The 20,254-nt window shown below is 41.5% G+C and overlaps 1 protein-coding gene across 1 annotated transcript in view; it reads right to left on the reverse strand.

Annotated features, from left to right (window-relative positions):
• LOC108716491 (inositol-trisphosphate 3-kinase B) overlaps positions 1 to 19,676 on the reverse strand; it is a 68,193-nt gene extending 48,517 nt beyond the window's left edge. The window contains exons 1-2 of the mRNA XM_018262666.2: positions 18,115 to 19,676; positions 11,221 to 12,444 (exon numbers count right to left, since the gene is read on the reverse strand). Of these exons, the coding sequence (XP_018118155.1) occupies positions 11,221 to 12,303 (1,083 nt within the window). The 5' untranslated portion in view covers positions 12,304 to 12,444; positions 18,115 to 19,676. The remainder of the gene's footprint in view (positions 1 to 11,220; positions 12,445 to 18,114) is intronic.
• Between the last annotated feature and the right edge of the window lie 578 nt (positions 19,677 to 20,254).

Below are 20,254 nucleotides of genomic sequence, written 5' to 3' on the forward strand. Positions count from 1 at the left end.
ATAGGAGAAGGTATAATCACCGAGGATTTCAAAATGTTAGGCACACCCCAGTAATTATAATGAATTTGCCAATAACCCTGGGAAGTAATCCTGTATGCAAAAAAGATGCACCGGCCCCGGGGTACTTCTGTAGATGCTCATCTTCACCATCTTCTACGGCTTCTTGCAATTCGTTCAGGGCTAGCACATGTGCAGTAGCGAAAGCAGAACCTGTATTTGAAAAGCTGGCAATTTCACTCTACTTTGCATGTGTCTGTCCAGGCCCGAAGAAAACAAGGAAAAAGTATCAGATTGAGGCAAATGGCTAATGCTAAGGCACTTTTCAATTGACCTTCATTTTGTCTTTTTTATAGTCTCAAGTGCCTTCTTCTTCTGACTCTTTCCAGCATTTATATGGGGGTCACCCATCTAGAAAAGGAATGCTCTGTAAGGCCACACATTTAGTGTTATTGCTACTTTTTATTACTCATCTTGCTATTCATATTCAAGTATTATATTTAAATCAATGCATGGTTAATTTAGACCCAGCAACCAGACTGCTGAAATTGCAAACTGAAGAGCTGCTGAATAAAAAGCGAAATAACTCAAAAAACCACAAATAATAAAACATTAAACCCCATTGCAAATTGTCTCAGAATATCACTCTCTACATCATAGTAAAAGTTAATTTAAAGGTGAACAACTCCTTTAAGGTAGGATGGAAACAGTACAGCAGGATGGGTTCACTAATATTACTTCTCATTGTTTCCCAGCTTGTAGCCTTTTTGTTATTGTTGAAGTACAAATCCCAGTATCACCCCACATCAGCCAGCTAAAGATGCTGGGAGTTGTTCTTCTACGGCAGCTAAAAGCGCCAAATGCAAAACAATGCTACTTTCTATAATAATGTAGCAACTAATAAAGACATCGCACAGTTAATGAACAACACAGAGTTGTATAGAGTTACTCAGTAGTCATGCACAGAGCATCTACTAAACACTACTGCACAAAGCTGAACAATAAAAACATTACTGCCAACCTCAAACTACCAATCTATCACCACAGGGCTTGCGCTCCTTCAGCCCCACTCTCCCCAGACTGTCACATTCAATCATTAACATCATTAAAGAAAAAATAATTACATTCTCGTGCAGACTTATTGAGGAATTATTGATGGGAAATGCAGAGAGAATTCAGAACATAGATTCCCTGCATGTTTTGTCCAATGAATATTCAACATCATCAGTATATATACTGTATGTGGTATGGATAGATCCCTCTATCACTAATGTATTATAAGGGACAATGTACTCCCTGCTAAGGATATTAGAAGTCACTGAGGGGTTCTGTGACCATATAAAGGCACAAGGCTACAGACTGAGTTATACAGGGAACTCTGAGTATCAGTCATGTATTATAAGGGCTAACGTACCCCCTACTGTAAATGATAAGGATATTAGCAGTCACTGAGGGGTTCTGTGACTATATTCAGGCACAAGGCTGCAGGCTGAGTTATACAGGGAACTCTGAGTATCACTCATGTATTATAAGGGATAATGTACCCCCTATTGTAAATTATAAGGATATTAGAACTCACTGAGGGGTTGGTATGTGACCATATTAAGGCACAAGGCTGCAGGCCGAGTTATACAGGGAACTCTGAGTATCACTCGTATTTTAAGGGATAATATACCCCCTACTGTAAATTATAAGGATATTAGAAGCCTGTGGCTGTATAAAGTCACAAGATGGTTCATTACAAGTCTCCGTGATTCTACACATCCTCTAGTAGCCAAATGTTCTACTGGTTTGCCTTTATTTTCATTAATAGCTCTTTTGGAAAACAAACAGATCTGCAATTGGAAGAACAAACACATTGAAAGCAACAAGTACAAACAGGTGCTTTTCATACTGTCATCGCAGACTTCTTTACATACAAATTATGCAAGAACCTCAAACTGGAAAAACAAATTACAAACAGGAGAAAGAAATTACATATTCAAATTGGTTTGAGGTTAAACTCATTAATAAAACAAATCATTCACCTGTCACCTATTTTTTTTTTCTGAACCGGGGGGGGGGGGGGAGGTGCTAATTTATTTAGATATATATGACGTTTTCATTGGTCTAATTCTCTGTAATGGGGAGGCCCATTTATCAAAGGTGGAATTTCAAATGCATGTGAATTTATTTGTACTCTAATAAATCCGAATATACTCAAAATTCGACTGGGAGGTTATTTAAGAAAAAATCCGAACGAATATTCCCGACCCAAAAACTTTAATAGAATTCAAATCAAATTTGACTAAAATCTAATTTAGTTTTTTCTCAAAAAAAACTTGAGTATCAGGAAAGCTATTAACATCTTCAAATGGGTCACTGGACCTCTGCTATTGACTTCTACAAGAACTCGAATTTGAATTGTTCCCAGGGTCCAGGTATGATAAAGCTTGAATTCAAAATCGAGTTTGGATTATTCCCAACCTGAATTTAAAAATCCTATTTGAAAATTTGAATTTCCAATTCAAGCCTTAATAAATATGCCCCCCTAATATTCATTTATGCGTAAAACGAGGCCACATTTTACTGCAGACCAAAAGAATACGGCATCACGGCATGTAGTTCATTTTAATTATGTACTATAATAACACATTGTTTGAATACTATTTCGTGTGTGAGATTTATCCTGTGATAAACTTATTATCCAATATATTATAAGGTCACCGAGTACAAAGGCAGGAGTAGCAGAAGATCTATACATAGTCTTTTATAACTAATTTTAAACTGTAGGAAGAAAAAAAAAAAACAGTCTGGGACTAGAGTCCCAACCTGCAAATACTATTATTTCCTATACAAGACTTTACATTCATTCCCACATCACCACTTATTCCAATTGTCAAACAGAGCAGACTAGGAAAATACACATGCTGACTTCGTGTTACTCAGCCACGTAAAATTCTTTGGTTCAGTTCACAAATTCCATGAAACTAGTCTCCAGCTAGGAAACTTGTAACTTCATGGAAAAATGACATTAGGGGGCAGATTCACTAAGGGTCGAATTTCGAAGTAAAAAATACTTCGAAATTCGACCCTCGAATTGAAATCCTTCGACTTCGAATATCGAAGTCGAAGGATTTAGCGCTAAACGTTCGTTCGATCGAAGGATTTTTCGTTCGATCGAACGATTAAATCCTTCGAATCGAACGATTCGAAGGATTTTAATCCAACGATCGAAGGAAAATCCTTCGATCAAAAAAAGTTTAGCAAGCCTATGGGGACCTTCCCCATAGGCTAACATTGACTTCGGTAGGTTTTATCTGCCGAAGTAGGGGGTCGAAGTTTTTTTTAAAGGGAAAGTACTTCGACTATCGAATGGTCGAATAGTCGAACGATTTTTCGTTCGAAACGTTCGATTTCGTTCGAATTCGAACGAATTTAACCAATTCGATGGTCGAAGTACCCAAAAAATACTTCGAAATTCGAATTTTTTTCATTCGAATCCTTCACTCGAAGTTAGTGAATCTGCCCCTAGGTGTATTGAGGCGACGTGGGACCTCTACTAGACCCATGTAAATTGGTTCTATCCTGGATACAGCAAAGGCAGCGCATGTAGCATCTGATGTACGTTCTACTCAAAGATAGAAAGCTTGCACATCTTGTAACCTTATAACACTGGGATAACAGTAGCCTGAAGGCAGTTAGGGTAATATTTGGGGTAAGTGAACATTTGATGCACATGGTGACTGTTTGACCAAAGAAATTGTTTTTTTTTGTTATACAGGGACTATACCTAGAGTTGCCACCTTTTCAGGCGATTTCTACCGGCCAGTGGGGGCGGGAACATAAGGGGTGGGCCGTGATGTAAAAGAGGGTGGGGTCATGTCCCGAGAAAAGGTACGTTTTGAGCGGAGGGCCAAGGGCTTTTGTTAAGGGTATTACAAATTTACCATCACCTACATTGCCAAATTTGGAATACCAGCCTCAGCAGGTGTTTTACCAGCTAGGCTGGTAAAATACCGGCCAGGTGGCAACCCCAACTGTAACTGAGTCTTTAATAAGCTTCAGGCTTATTGTAGGGGGCAAATTCACTAACCTCAGAAAATTCACCAGCGACGGCTTCGCTCACATCGCAACACTTCGCCAGGTGTAGATTCGCCAGGACAATGGAAATTCACTAAAATCCGAAGGCTGGCGAAGTTGTCCTAGCGTTACTTCAGCAAGCAAAGCGAAGTTGCGCTAGCATTGGCTAATTTGCATACAGCGGGAAGTTAAAGTTGAATGGACGTATATGTTGCAGCCAATACATTATACTACACAAGCCCAGGGAACCTTAATAAAATAAAATAGAGTTGTTATATTGCCCTACACATGAGCCCAGTGTAAAGTTTATGTGCCATATGTAAGGAAATGTAGGGGGGAAGCCGGGTACCCCAGAAAAGAATTACGATCTATTGCAGCCTATCACCCTGAAAAATAAAAAGTCGCCAGCGTTTTTGGGACTTCGTTAAATCCGTTCAGTAAAATCCGCATCTTAGTGATTTTTGCGAAGTAACACTCTTTCGTCAGAGCGAAACGTCACATGGTGTAAGAGTGCGAAGTAGTGCTAGAGTCTCCTTCACTAGCGAAGTTATGCCATCGTCCGTTAGTAAATCGGCAAAGTACCAAAATGACGTCACGCTGACGAATTTTGGCCAGCGTTAGTCACTTTGCCCTTTAGTAAATTTGCCCCTATGACTCAACTGTATGCAACAAAAATTTTTAAAAAATGAATTTTCAGTTATCATCCTCCTAAAATGTCATAAAGATACTGATACATAACAATAACAAAAAGTCTAAATCTTCCCCACCATAGGTGGTGAACATTTACAGTTCAGTATCATATATCTAGGACAGTAACAGATTGAAACACAGAGGGAAGCCAACTTGGAAGCAGAAAAAGGAACCTATTTCTTGTCTGACCCGTTAAGCCACCCACAAATGAGCTCCCCTATCTTATATCAATAACCTGGAGAACACAGATTCAGACCTTGAGGAGTAAAAAGAGATTGCTGTGAAACGAAGGGATAGAGGAAGAAAACGCAGCCAGGGCTCTATCACGGAAACCCTGCGGAATGGAAAATTGGCAGCTCTTGGGCTTGGGAAACTAATTCTACCTGTCAGGGCAGGGGGAGAGAACAAAGGGGGAAGGGGGGGCATTTGCTGGGAACGGCTGTAGGGAACGGATGAAAAGGACACTGTTCACTCATTTGAAACCTCGGTAAATTGATCCCTTTAAACTAAACAGTTGAGCGCTGTGGACAATCCTCCCCAGGATGGAAAATGTCGAGTCGCGGATATACAAATATTCTAAGCTCTTCATTATGGGGACCGGGGCTGATATTCCATCGTGATTTGTTTACTTTATATAGTGTAATAGGGAAGCCCTTCTAACTGCAGATCCTCTGTGCGGAAAGGCCTTTGATCTGCATATTTTGCAAACAAGCTCGTTTCCTGCATATTTACATGTTTGTTAATGCGATTTTATAGCAACTGAGGTTTCAGACTTTGAAAGTGAAATTTATTGTAAAACAATCTAAGAGCAGCACCAAAATTTATACAGACCACTTGCCCTTTAAGCACCTCCATAAAAAAAAAAAAAACGTACTCATTTGGTGTCGAACAAACAAACATGCTTGTATATGTGAACTTGTGTCTATGTCCATACCCTCAAACTTTTTTGAATTTATTGACCCAAATCTGCCCAAACCAAACCCCCAATCTGTACAAACCCAGATGTGAAAATCACATATTAGCCCTAACCACAACCACTTTTTTTTTTTTTTAAAGCAAGCTGAGGGGAGATATATATACCAATATATAGGGAGAAAAGAAAAACATAAACAACATTGCTTGTCCTGGGCAATACCTTTCCAGTATAATGATGTTTTAGAATCATCCCAATATTTTATTCCAAATGAGACTCTACTTCTTTAGTACTTGGTGTCTTGGGGTTACTAGCTTATACAGACTTAAGACTTTTCCCCCTGTCCGGTTTCCCCATCTGAGACCACCTACGATCCAGTTACAGGAAATAGCCCAATTAATATTTAAGTCTGCCCCCTCTAACAACCGGGGCTGGGGCATTAGCTATCCTGCTTTATCCAAGCTGTCTGAGTTCACAATTTCTGTTCTAAATTCCTGTCCTGTAAGTCTGTTTCTGCTCTCCTCTGTTCCTCTCTGGTTTGAACACCCTGGTTTCTGACCCCTGGCATATTATTGGATTTATGTTTGTCTGACCCCCTACCCCGATTTAGTGCCTGTTCCATAAACTCTGCTTTCTTGCTGTCTGCCCTAACCCTGTGTCTGAACCTCAGAAACTAGAGAGTCAAAACCAGAAGAGACAAGGGCAGGAACCAACTAACAAAACAGAAACTCTGAACCCTGACAGGTTGGCTAAAGGGGGATGTCTAATGTGCTTAAATATCCTCTTAATGGGGCTATTGCCTGTAGCTGGATGATAAGTGGTTTCAGATTGGAAATATTGGACAGGATGGAAAATCACTGCACTGCAGTCTCTGACTGTAGCACAAAAAACATGAGGCCTCAATTGGTTGAACAAGGAAGAGCTGGGGTCAGCCAACAGTAAGTTCCTGGTTCTAAACATGTATTTGGCCATCCCAGTGCACAGTCACATTGCAATATTATACCTTAGAGGTTGGACCTGGTATGGTCACTGTAGTAGTACCATGGGGACAGGGGGTGCACCTCTACTGGGGCTTGCCCCATGGGTTCCATAAGGTATACTGCTGGGCAGTCCTATATGAGATATAGTACAGTACAGAGGTGTATGCAAATGTGGCTGAGCCAGTGGTCTTAAAGTTATGCCATTGGCTAACTCATGTCTGTCCCACTCCCTAACCCAAGATAACAGCTGCCTGGTAGATATAAGAACAACACTCATTAGTAAAATCCAGCTCCCACTGCGACACTCATTGAGTAGGAGAAACAACAGCCTGCCAGAAAGCAGTTCCATAGTGCAGCACTGGCTCTTACTGAAAGCACATGACCAGGCAAAATGACCTAAGATGACTGCCTACACACCAATATTACAACTAAAAAATGTATACTTGTCGGTTTGGAATGAAATTTTACACGGTAGAGTGAATTATTTGCAGTGTAAACTGTAAATTACAGATAAAAAAAGACATCATAAAATTCATGACAGAATCCCTTTAAGGATTCAGATTCCGGTCCAGCACTGGGATTCGTCCGAATCTTGCTGAAAAAGTCTAAATCCTGACCAAATCCAGAACCAAATCCTAGATCGGGTGTATCCCTAGTATTAACTGGGGGGTGATTAACTCATTGGCCCTTCGCCCCTTTTACTTAAACCTTTCCTTTAAATCATCCTGCTACGCTGTTTTCAGAATTCAGAACCAGTAGTGCAAAGAATGTAAACAGCCAGACAAAAAAAAAGCTTTAAAACCACTGAAACATTTTTCTTTCTTTAGGCAAAAAACTGCTTTTGGGTGGAGTTTCCCTTAAAAAAAAATTAGCATGCTCATTTAGAGTCTCGGCGCTTTAATTTCTGGAAATGTGCAAATTGCATCATTATCACCATTAAAGCCAAACGTTCTCTTTAAAGTACAAGTCAGAAAGGTGCACATCAACTAGTACTTTAGTGGTATTATTGTTATGACAATAAATGGTTGGTGGTATGCATTTCACACATTCCCTCCTTCAGTTTCACTTTTCATGGCAGTTCTACCATCAGTGGCAAACAGAATTCGGTATTTTAACCAGGATCTAATTGCAAAAAGTCATTTTAGTTTAATGGCAATTCATGGTGCAATGCAGTAGTGTTCACAGCTGACGTTTCATGCTACAAAAATGTTTCTTTTGCCAACAAGCTTGATGTGAAAGCTTGAAACTTTCTGCAGAACCATAACCACATTTAAGGTTTTTTTTTCCACTCAGTTACAATGCTCTGTACCTCGCCCACGCCCTGCGCACCGAGCCTCAGCCGCTCTACTACAGACAAACAGAACAGACAGAAATGGCCTGTGCTAAACTGCTGTTTAACTTAAAAAGGGGAAGTCATAATTAGCCTGAAATAATGTAGGATATAGAAAATAACACCCTATTTATTTTGTTTTTACAAAATAAATGTAATTAGCAGAATTACATATATATATATACATATATATAAATATATAAAGAATGTCACATAGAACCACACTTCAAATCATTTAGATGAATAAAGTCACATTTATTGCATTCAATTTTGTGTCTCGGCCCTCCTTAGGGCCTTTATCAAGGATCATCATCATCATAATGACTTTATTCATCTAAACGATTTGGAGTGCGGTTCTATGTGAGATTCTATGAATACAAATTTTTGATCCAGCACCCACCATTAGACAACAGATCCGGATCAGAGTGTGGCTGCTCATGCGAAATTATATGTATATATATATATATATATATATATATATATATATGTAACTATATATGTAACTTATGAACACACGTTTCTACTTTAACGATGTTGATGTCACTTCCTGTTCTGTTCCAGTGACTGCACAGATACTATCTGATCCCCATTGTAAGCAGCAGTCCTGCCCTGCTTTATGGCTGAGATTCTAGCTATCTGTATAACAGAGCATTCTGTCCCAGTGGCTGCACAGATCCTATCTGATCCCCATTGTAAGCAGCAGTCCTGCCCTGCTTTATGGCTGAGATTCTAGCTATCTGTATAACAGAGCATTCTGTCCCAGTGGCTGCACAGATCCTATCTGATCCCCATTGTAAGCAGCAGTCCTGCCCTGCTTTATGGCAGCTGAGATTCTAGCTATCTGTATAACAGAGCATTCTGTCCCAGTGGCTGCACAGATCCTATCTGATCCCCATTGTAAGCAGCAGTCCTGCTCTGCTTTATGGCTGAGATTCTAGCTACCTGTATAACAGAGCATTCTGTCCCAGTGGATGCACAGATCCGATCTAATCTGAAACACTTCCAGTTGCAAATTATAAAATAAGAAGGGAAACCCATGCCTTCAGCTGTCAGTGGATAGAAGTTAAAATTCAACAAGTAGAGGGCCACAAGCCCTGACCACTGAAAACAGGGTATGTTGAAAGTTGCAATGTATCAGTTGAATTGGAGACATTTTTTACTATTTATACAAATATTTGTATAGTTTTAATCAGACCTCTAGTTTCAGTGCAGCAAATGTGTCACTAACACTAGACCCTGACGCAGTTCCTGGGCTCATGCTTATGAAATGCAAATTAAAGAGAAGTACGACCGACAAACAGCATAAGGCTTGTGATAAAAGGAAAGCTGCTCTTACGTAGAAGTGCCACACACAGCATTTACAGAGACGTGTTTGAGTTTCCATTGCTGAATAAAACGTCAGCTATAAAGTTCCTGAGTGCTGTTGTTCTGGCGGCTATGTAAAACTAGTTTCCATTTGCTCTGACTGCTTCCTGGGAAGACCGCAGGATACTAGGCTTTGGCTCTGAATCAGTTGTTGCTACCAAGGCCCATGTTACTTAGTATTACTAGCAGCTGGACCAGGAGTCTATTTGCATACCTCCCAATTATAAGGGGTGGTTCACCTTTGAATTAACTTTTAGTATGTTATAGGATGGCAACTTTTTAATTAGTCTTCATTATTTATTTATTTTTTATAGATTTTTAATTATTTGCCTTCTTCCTCTGACTCTTTCCAGTTTTGAAATGGAGGTCACTGACCCCATCTAAGAAAAAAATGCTCTGTGAGGGTAGCGGCAGACGGGGAGATTAGTCGCCCAGCGACAAATCTTCTCTTCTTCGGGCGACTAATCTCCCTGAAATAGCTTCCCGCCGGCAAGAATACGAACGGCAGAAACAATATATTTGTAGCCTTTCACAACATGTGTTGTTTAAATGGGGTCAGTGACTCCTATTTGGAAGCTGGAGAAAGTCAGAAGAAAAAGGCAATTAATTCAAAAACTATAAAAAAATAAAATAATGGAAGTTGCTTAGAATTGGCCATTCTAGAACAAGTAAACTTCAAGGTGAACCAACCCTTTAAGTCTACACAGTTATTTGCTGTTTTCCGATTCCCAGAGGGGTTGGATTGTTTTATCTAATGATGTTAGCTTTTCTGCATATTGAGGTGACGATGTTTTCAGGAGGTAAACAGCCCCAAACCATCGTATGCCGTCTCAAATATTTTGAATTCTGCTAAAGTAAAGGAAAAGAGTTGACATCTAACTTAGGAACAGTTCCCATTTAAATCTAATTTCTATTTTTTGCCTTTTCCTTGGTGATAAAATCATATTAACGAAGCGGAAAAAAACTGTGAAGTGGAAAATACACATGAAGGTTTTGGAAGGGTTTGGAAAATTATTGACTTATGAAACTGCCCGGAAGATCAGCTATCCTACAGCACTGCAAAACAAACCCAGCTGGGCCACAACTACAGCTGTTTCAAGTGGTACTAGGGGTTAAGGTAAACAAACATTGTATTACATTATTTATAATGTAGGAATGTATAACCTTTGCCCCTTTAGCTCCGGTTTTAGTAGTACTGGGAGTGGCACCATAACCTTCAAGAAGTGGTTCACCTTTGAGGTAACTTTTAGTATGTTATAGAATGACCAATTCTGAGCAATTTTGCAGTTGGTCTTCATTATTGATATGTTTTACTTTTTTAGTTATTTGCCTTTTTCTTCTGACCCTTTCCAGCTTTCGAATGGAGGCCCCTGACCCCATCTAAAAACAAACGATCTGCAGGGCTACAAATGTATTGTTATTGCTACTTTGTATTACTCATCTTTCTATTCATTCCCTCTCCTATTCATATTCCTGTCTCTTATTCAAATTAGTTTATGATTGCTAGGGTAATTTAGACCCTAGCAACCAGATTGCTGAAATTGAGAGAGAGAGATGCTGAATAAAAACCTAAATAACTCAAAAACCACAAATAATAGAAAATCAAAAACCAATTGCAAATTGCCTCAGAATATCACTCTCTACATCATATTAAAAGTGAATTTAAAGGTGAACAGTCCCTTTAATTATAGGCCAGTACTAATATCCTGCTATTTTAGGCAGTGCTATAGGCACTTTTTTACTATACTTTACTATAGCTGTTCATGTACTGTTATCTCAGCAACCTGGACAGTCAAGAACAGTATATACAATGCATTATCAAGGTTTCACAAAGGCTGTCTCTTTATGGACAACTCTAGGCAGAAATATCAATATACACTTACCACCCGTGGCTTTGGTTGCTCGATAGTCTGCAGGAAAGGAGTGCTCTTCTCTGGGGACTTCTCTGGGTCACTGGAGATATCATCCTCTGATTCATCCCAAGAGGAAGAAAAGCCAGTGGAGGAAGCAGAGGAGGATGACAGTTTCCTAGGTAAAGATGTTGGATTGGTGTCTGGGCTAATGCTTTCTGCTTGTTCTTCGCTGTCTTCTCCATGGTCAGTCACAATGACAGCAGGTATGGGTCCTGGCTTTGCATTCCCAGGTGAGTTTGGTTTTTCAAAGTCATTCACCTGGAGAGAAGGGTTGAACAGCTCTCCTGTGCATGGTGCACTGTTAGCTATACATGGAGAAATCAACATTGGTGATGGAGGAGCCGTTGATGTTTCTTCCTGGCTTGAGCAAGACAGCCTGCGGCGTGTTTCTGGTCCAAAGTTAAATGCTGTCTCTTCTATTCTGTTTCTGCGTAAAGGTGATGGAGACCGACTGCCCAGTCGGGGACTATAACGCACCGGTGAAGTGGGACTGTTTTGGGCTTGAATGTGGGCTTCAAAAAGCTCCACATACTGAGTGACCTGCACATTCTGGAGTTCCCTCTGAATCCGAGACAGACGCCTCTTCTCTTCGGATTCCGTTAACCATGACCCCTGACCCATTCCAGATCCCGAACTGGAGCCTTGTCCAAGTTCTGACAATGTCCTGGAACGTGAGGCTATCAAAGACCCTGTTTCTCCCAAATGCTCTCCAGGAAGCCTTAGAGGAGAAGGACTGCGGTCACCTCTTGGCATTTGTCTGTCTCTCCTATTCCAGCTTGGGCTGCAATTTCTCAATGAGAGTTGATCTGGCTCTTCCGTAGGGAAAATAAAAGCTCTTGAGTTGTTCTTGGGAGAGCACCCGGGGCTGGAGGGACCAGGGCTACAGAGTGGCATAGACGGGCTTGCTGGATAATAGGCACTCCGTCTCTCGGGTACAGGCAGCACTGGTCTCTGGCAACTAGGGCTAGATTTAGTCACACTGACACTGCCTGCATTCACATTGCTGTTATTCATGATCACCAAGCTATTCAAGGCATAACAAAATACAGCCATAGTAGTGTAAGGAGGTGGCTCTGCACTGGAGTCTTACGTGCGGGGTTCCCAATGGCTTCTCTTCCAGAACAGCATTGCCCGAAACGCTCAACTGAAGAAAGCGGCTCTGGGCTCTTGCCCAAAACTCCATAAACAAATCAGCTGTAAAAAAAGAGAAGGAACGACTAGTAAATGACAGAGCATCTCCACATGGTCACAGTGATCATAAAGCATATTGAAACTTACACAGATATGTAAAATAAACATAGTAATGATGTTCTTGAATTGGTGCTGGGCTCTTGGCTTTGATTTATCTAAGTTCCTGTGTTTGACCCTAGTTCATAGTAGCAAGCCATTGCAACCAATCTGGTTGTATTCCTTTATTCAGCTTTGCCTTTGTTTTTTTACCCACCCTTGTCCCAGCTGTATGTCCTTCAAAACAGGCTGTTGATTGGCTCTGATAAGCTGGGCTACTGTTTATTTTTGCACCTCAGCCTTCTGGAGCTTTGTGCCACCTGCCCAGCATAATGTCCAACACTAGATATTTCAAATGGTTTCTCAGGATATCCATATAGGACAGAAAGGGCAACTATTTTGAAAAATTAAAAAAAAAACATATGGTATTATATAACTAATTGTATATAATATCAACTTCTGACTTCCCCTTTAAAAAATAAAGCGAGTCCCAGAGGCAGCTGGGTGCAGGGTAAACACAAGATGACGCAGGGGTCAACGGCGTGGTTTAAGAGAGAGAGATGTCGTTTTTCTTCTGCTGTGTAAAGTTCAGGGTTGTTGCTTTATATTACACCTTGTTGTCGTCTCTATTACGTTGATGCAGGCAAACAGACAGGCAAACTGCAGATAGAATATAAGACAATCCAGGGGGGGGGGAGAAGGAGTGGAAACACTTTAATACAGAGCATTTTACTGCTAAAAAGGTAACCCCCCCACAACTGCATTAGGCTCAGCAATGTGGCAGTAATATTCAGCATTTTACTGGTGGATTCTTTGTGGCAAACTCTCTTATGTCACTGGGCCCTTAATGAGTAATACAAACATTAGCAGTTGATTTCTGGTAATAAAGATGAGCACAACTTCACCAATTGAGCAGCTCCTTCCCTAATTTGGCCACCCACCTAGAGGGTCAAACCAGATTGATTTAATTGGCACCATGTTGATGGCATCTTCTAACCTGATCAGATATCAGCTGGGACGGCTGTTGGTTTGGCCTCCATTGGGGCACTTGGGACCCACCAATGAACTTGCCCTGCTCAATGCATCATGTAAATTGGTGGCTGCCTGCAAGCAGGAACAGAATGAAATGGGGCAAAAAGACTGGTGATGCACCTACATTATCAGGGGCTTTGTTAAGTAGTGGGGGTGTACTCTGGAGGAGAAGTAAAACTATGCCCACAATTCTCACTAGGATTTTTCCTGGTATCCCAGTGGGGCAGTTGAACTGTATATTTGTCAATAAGTTACTCCGTCTACAGGAGCCTATATCAGCCCCGGTATGGCCCACTACTCTAGATCAGTGTTCCCCAACCAGTGGCTCGTGAACAAAATGTTGCTCACAAACCCCTTGGATATTGCTCTCAGTGGCCTCACAAGTGTTTCTCTTTGAATTCCAGGCTTGGAAGCAAGATTTAGTTGCATAAAAACCAGGTGTACTGCCAAACAGAGCCTCCTCTGCCAATCCACATAGGGGCTACCAAATGGCCAATCACATCCCTTATTTGGCATTCCCGGGGACTTTATTATGCTTGAGTTGCTCCCCAACTCTTGTTATATTTGAATGTGGCTCACAGGTAAAAAAAGAGGACCCCATGCCCTAGAGACTCTAATTCTAGAACAAACTTCATTCTGGTAAGAACCTCACATAGTTAAACTGGTAGATTTGGTGAAGATCCACAATATGACCTGAATCAGTCCATGATTTGGGGACAACATTTTCACACTGGGACAGGATCAGAGGTAGAGGAACCTGATGCTCACACACATCAACAAAGCAAATCTCAGATTACTATTGAATATATTACTATTATTATATATTTTAACTTAGTTCCTTCTCTGTCCCCTCCCAGAAAGTTAGTCAAAGCAGTTATCAAGGGCTACTGCATACAGTGTACAACCAGAATGAAGCTTTAATTGATACCAGCACATTCCTATAATGAATAGTCCAGTGTTAGTAACAGCACTGGGCACTTTGAGCAGGAAGGACAGGTTCTGTCACCTACACTGGACTGGGGACTGTGTAATCCTTCTATAGGCTGGAGGTCATTTATAACAAATAGTATAACAAATAGAGCAGCCTATCGCCCCCAACCAAGCCAGAGTGACAGAACCAGTTCATTTAGTTCAGGGGCCCCCAACCTTTTTTTACTCGTGAGCCACATTTAAATGTAAAAATGAGTTGGAGAGCAACACAAGCATGAAAAAGTCCATGTGGATGTCAAAGAAGGGCTGTGATTGGCTGTTTGGTAGACCCTATATGGACTGGTAGCCTACAGGAGGCTCTGTTTGGCAGTACACCTTTTTATTTATGCAACCAAAACTTGCCTCCAAACCAGGAATTCAAAAATAAGCCCCTGCTTTGATGCCACTGCGAGCGACATTCAAGGGGTTGGAGAGCAACATGTTGCTCGCGAGCTACTGGTTGGGGACCACTGATGGAGCTGTTGGGCATTGTGTGTATTTATGTCTGGGGATGCCCCAAGCATCATAACTTTACCCACACAGAGCTGTGCCCTCTGCCGGTGAGTCTGACCATAATTACCACTCATTCTAAAGCAGTTCAGAATCTTAACTATCAATTCCCTGTAAAGTAGCCCAATACCTCAAAAAGGTGATCTTCAGCTTTATCTGGATGAGTACAAGACTTAAGTTGAAAGCTATGACCCAAGAGGTGAAGTGGGGGAGGGGGTAACAAAAATTACCCTCCACTTCCTCCCTTAGGTCTTTGGAAATAGATACTCTTCATCCTTTTTGGAACTGGTGGTTCTGAATCTTAAAACTATGTACTAGAATGGTGCTCCTCCAGCAAGACAATGCCTTCCCGCAATGCCTGCATTCTGTTAATCAAAGGATCCTCAACCACCAGGCCGCAGACCGGTAGCGGGCTGTGGGCTGTGCAGTCCTGGCTGCAGTCTATAACTGCTGCAAAAACAATAAAAAAGGCCCAAATTACCTGCAATCCCAGATCCTTGACTCACCATCACCATTATAACAGCTATGACAAGGACTAGGAAGCATTCTACCGATTGCCACAAGAACCAACATATTGTTTGGACAGTTTTTGGTAAGCCTAAAATGTGCCCATGCATCTTCCCCCCCACTCACTGGTCCATGGAAAAATAGTTTTGCTTGAAACTGGTCTGTGCTGCATAAAAGGTTGGGGCCATAATCAACTGGCTATCCCTGCAATGTTTCTATAGTCAGAACCAGTTGTGCAGCCAATATAAAAAGACAGCAAGCAAAGGCACTAACAACTTAAAACCATTGAAAATGTGGAATGAATGTAAACTGGGAAGTTGATTGGTTGACAACACCTTTAGGGCTCTTACACAAGGGTTTTTTTTTCTGTGTTTAATGTGTGTTTCAATGCAGGTTTGAGCACAAATAAATGCATTCGCTAATTGATTTCATTATACTCTGCCTGGTTGTACTCATGAGTGTTCAGAGTTGCGTTTTAATCCATTTGTGTTTTATTGTTTTTGTTTAGAAGCAGCATGTTGCATTTTCTAGCGTTTGATGCGCATTCAGCTATCAATAAAACAGAGGGTTGTGTTTGGAACAGAAAAAAAAGCACTTAGTTCCATAAAAAACCTTGTTTATATGTAATTTTTCATGTTTTTTCATGCTCAGCATGTGTTTGAAAAAGTGCAGAAAAAATGCCCGAGTTTAAGACCCCTTAACATTGTCAGAGCAGTTGGGACTATTCCCTATAGTCAGTTCTTTTCCTGTTTTCACTTTACGGTAGGGAAACTGCATGACCCATCTTATCTTCTTTATCTACGCAAGCAATTACTGGCAGTGACTATATAAAATTACAAATATATTACAATGAAGTCTGTCCGTCATCAGATAAGTGTCAGAGGCAGACGTGAAGGTTAGTGGTGTTTCTCCAAATTTGATGCTCCGACCAATCTTTAACATGCACTGCAGCTGCCCGTCATTGTGCACACGGGGCAGATTTTGGCACAAAAACGCGAAAGCATGAATTTTCATGCCATGGAACGCAGCAGAAACATTGTGTGTGACACTATTTGTTGATATATTTTATTTTGAAATAAAGTAATTCTCTACTATTTTTTTAGTATCGCACAGTCTACTGGGAAAATGCCTCCCCTGGACTCATCATTATGTAGTTTATTGATGGAAGATAAAACTGAATTTTTACTTGTGTACCTGGGTCCAAGGACCAACACACGGCGGTGGGAATTCGGGCGTTTATGTTTTGTAAGGCTGGACCCACAATTTTTTTCCCGGTGCAGGCAACCTAAATGCTATGGCAGGGTATAGATTCTCACTAAATTAAAGCTAGACACAGGTTATGTACTATTAGAGCAGGGCACAGATTATATATCTCTATATAATAGATGAGCCATGTATTTAAAATTATAAAAATGGTATCCTTATAATCAGAGCTTAGTGATGTCATTTCTGTCACATGACTCACTGAAACGTGTTTATTATAATAAATAAAGTACCCCCTGTTGCAAAACATAAGGATATTAGAAGTCACCTTGGAGTTCCATGACCTGTATAAAAACACTCAGCCTTTGGCCTCGTGCTTTTATATGGTTATGGAACTCCTCAGTAATTAGGGATGCACCGAATCCAGGATTCGGTTCGGGATTTGGCCAAGATTCGGCCTTTTTAAGCAGGATTCGGCTTCGGCCGAATCCTTGTGCATGGCCGAACCGAATCCAAATTTGCATATGTAAATAAGGTGTGGATTCGGTGCATCCCTACTTATAATATCCTTATATTTTACAATAGGGGGTACTTTATTCAATACATATATATATATATATATATATATATACTGTCTGTATATATCTACGTAAATAAAAAGTTCACATTATATAAACTGTTAGGATATTATATAAAGGTCTATTTTAAGCAACTTGCTATACTATTAGCTTTCCTGTTCTTTCCCTCTGGCCAGCAACTGAATGCTATTTGGTTGTCAGGGTCACTGTCCCCAGCAACAACAAATAAAGCGAATGGACTGTGAGGCTTCACTAAAAATAATTAAGGCAAACTGCAGATTATTTTAGAATGTTGTCTACATTGTACTTAAAGGGTGAACTGCCCATTAAAAATACACTTCTTCCTGTATAATGTCAAGTAGTTGCTGGACACTTTTGAAAACTTCTTGTGGCCTTGGGCAAATCACTGGATTATTTTGTGTCTCAGGGACAATGCTTGGATTGTAAGCTCTATGGGTCAGGGCCTTTCTGCACGTGGACTGTTCTTATCTGTGTATTAATACAAGCTACAACAAATGATATATGTTTGCAGAGCATCACTGTAATGCATCCAACCATACCTACACATTCCTGGTACAGTATCCGTACACATCCGCATCCATACTCACACGGGAACACCTCAATAATATCTATGTACTTGCCTATAGGGGAAATATTTAAGTACAGCAGACATATGCCAGGGGGTAACGCAGATCCATCATGCAATATCCATGTTACAGGGGGTCCAGAAATGAATACTGTAGCAGCTTTATAAACAGGGGGTACAGCAGATCTGTAAATGTTTACTGCATGCACCATATAAAAGACCCAGGAGATGGTACAGTACTATAACCCTTACCAGTGTTGTCTCTCCTCTGGGCACCTCTTTCTGTGAAGTAATTGCCAATTAAAGAGGTAGAGGTGCTGTCATCTGCTCTTGCTCTTCCCCAACTTGTAAAGCCTTCTCTGTGACCTTCGTTCCCTGGTCCCCAACCAGTGCCAGTGAGATGTACTCCGTGCCACTCTACCTGACCATGCAGTTAATGCAAAGCCTTCTACGTGACTCTCCTCCAGTCTCAGTACAATGTGCAACTCTCTGTCCTATTGCAGCCAGTGATGTTACTCTGCTCCTGCAGTATAAGTGATGTTATCCTCCTTGTACTGTCACTACGATGTTACTCTCATGCTGGATGTTACTCTCTCTCTCTCTCTGTGCAGTTAGTGATGTTACTCTGCTTGTGCAGTCACAGTGTTACTCTCCTGTCTGTGCAGTCACAGTGATGTTACACTCCTGGTGCAGTCACAGTAATGATACTCTGTCTATGAGCAGTGACAGTGATGTTTCTCTCTCTCGATCTCCCTGTGCAGCCACACAGTTACGTTACTCTCCCGGTGTAGTCGCAGTGATGTTGCTCTCTTTCTATGCAGTCACACAGCGATGTTACTCTGCAGGCGCAGTCTCAGTGATGCTACTATGTCTCTATGCAGTCACACAGTGATGTTACTCTCCTGGTGCAGTCTCAATGATGTTACTATGTCTTTATGTAGTCACACAGTGATGTTACTCTCCTGGTACAGTCTCAGTGATGTTACTATGTCTCTATGCAGTCACACAGCGATGTTACCCTGTCAGTGCAGTCTCAGTGATGTTACTATGTCTCTATGCAGTCACACAGCGATGTTACTCCCCTGGTACAGTCTCAGTGATGTTACTATGTCTCTATGCAGTCACACAGCGATGTTACTCTCCTGGTACAGTCTCAGTGATGTTACTATGTCTCTATGCAGTCACACAGCGATGTTACTCTCCTGGTACAGTCTCAGTGATGTTACTATGTCTCTATGCAGTCACACAGCGATGTTACTCTCCTGGTACAGTCTCAGTGATGTTACTATGTCTCTATGCAGTCACACAGCGATGTTACCCTGTCAGTGCAGTCTCAGTGATGTTCCTGTCTCTCACTGTTCAGTCAGGGAGATGTCCCCGTGTGAGAGCAGCAGCAGCAGCAGGAAGGAAGCTGAGCAGTCAGTCTGGGGTTGAACTCAGTGGAACGAGCTTCCTTTTTCTGGGGCTCGGCAGGAGGGGAACACTGAGAAAGTTTCCATTGTGCTCAGCCCCTAACTCTCCATCTTTCCGAGGGCCAGTGCCAAGGCGTTGGGGCTCTGCACCGCTTTTCTCGGTTCATAAGTTGTTTTGGTTCCAATATCTCCGCGGCGGCTCCCTGTACTTTTTGCTATGAAAAAGGGGGAGTGTTTTATACTTGGAATTCTGGTTCCGTATTATCTTGGCAGTTAGCAAAGGGCGTGAAGGGCTCGGCTAAGAAATACTACATTTATAGAACGTGTTTTGCCGGAGAGGTAACACTTTGGTCTCTGTAGTAGTTACGAGAGGAGATCCTTCTTCTCACACTCCCCCTCTCTGACACAATGAGCTTAGCCCTATAGCAAGGGGCGGGGCTACAACTCCTGCACTAATAAGCACAGCCTGCAGCGGACATTCTCTCCTGTAACAGGAATGTGTGAAGGTGTCAGTGTGCTCAGCGCTGCTCTTGCCCACCTGGATCCTCACACTAAGGGTCCCTGTCATGCTGGGGACCCAGGGCCATTGTGCTGAGACATAATTTGTGAGAAGAACAAGAAGTTATACACAGTGTCGCACTGGCCCACCAGGATACCAGGAAAATTCCCTGTGGGCCAAGGTTTCAGTGGGCCCTTCTGCTCACCCAACTCTTTGCCTTTACAACAGCAATTGCCCCATTTCTATATAAGAATAAAGAAACAAAATGGAGGGAGATACTGAAGATAATATTCGAGGAGAAGTGATTAAAAGAATAAAGAAAGTGAATGATAAAAGAAGGAAAACTAGTTTGGTGAGTGGGCCTGTGGCCAATGGCTTAATGTTGGGCCCAAGGCATCCCAGTCCAACACTGGTTATACACAGGCTGTGAGCTGTGTGGTAAAAATGGCCGCCAATTTCTGTATGTGAGGTGCTTAAAAGG

Source organism: Xenopus laevis, chromosome 5L, assembly GCF_017654675.1.
Source record: "Xenopus laevis strain J_2021 chromosome 5L, Xenopus_laevis_v10.1, whole genome shotgun sequence".
NCBI lineage: Eukaryota > Metazoa > Chordata > Amphibia > Anura > Pipidae > Xenopus > Xenopus laevis.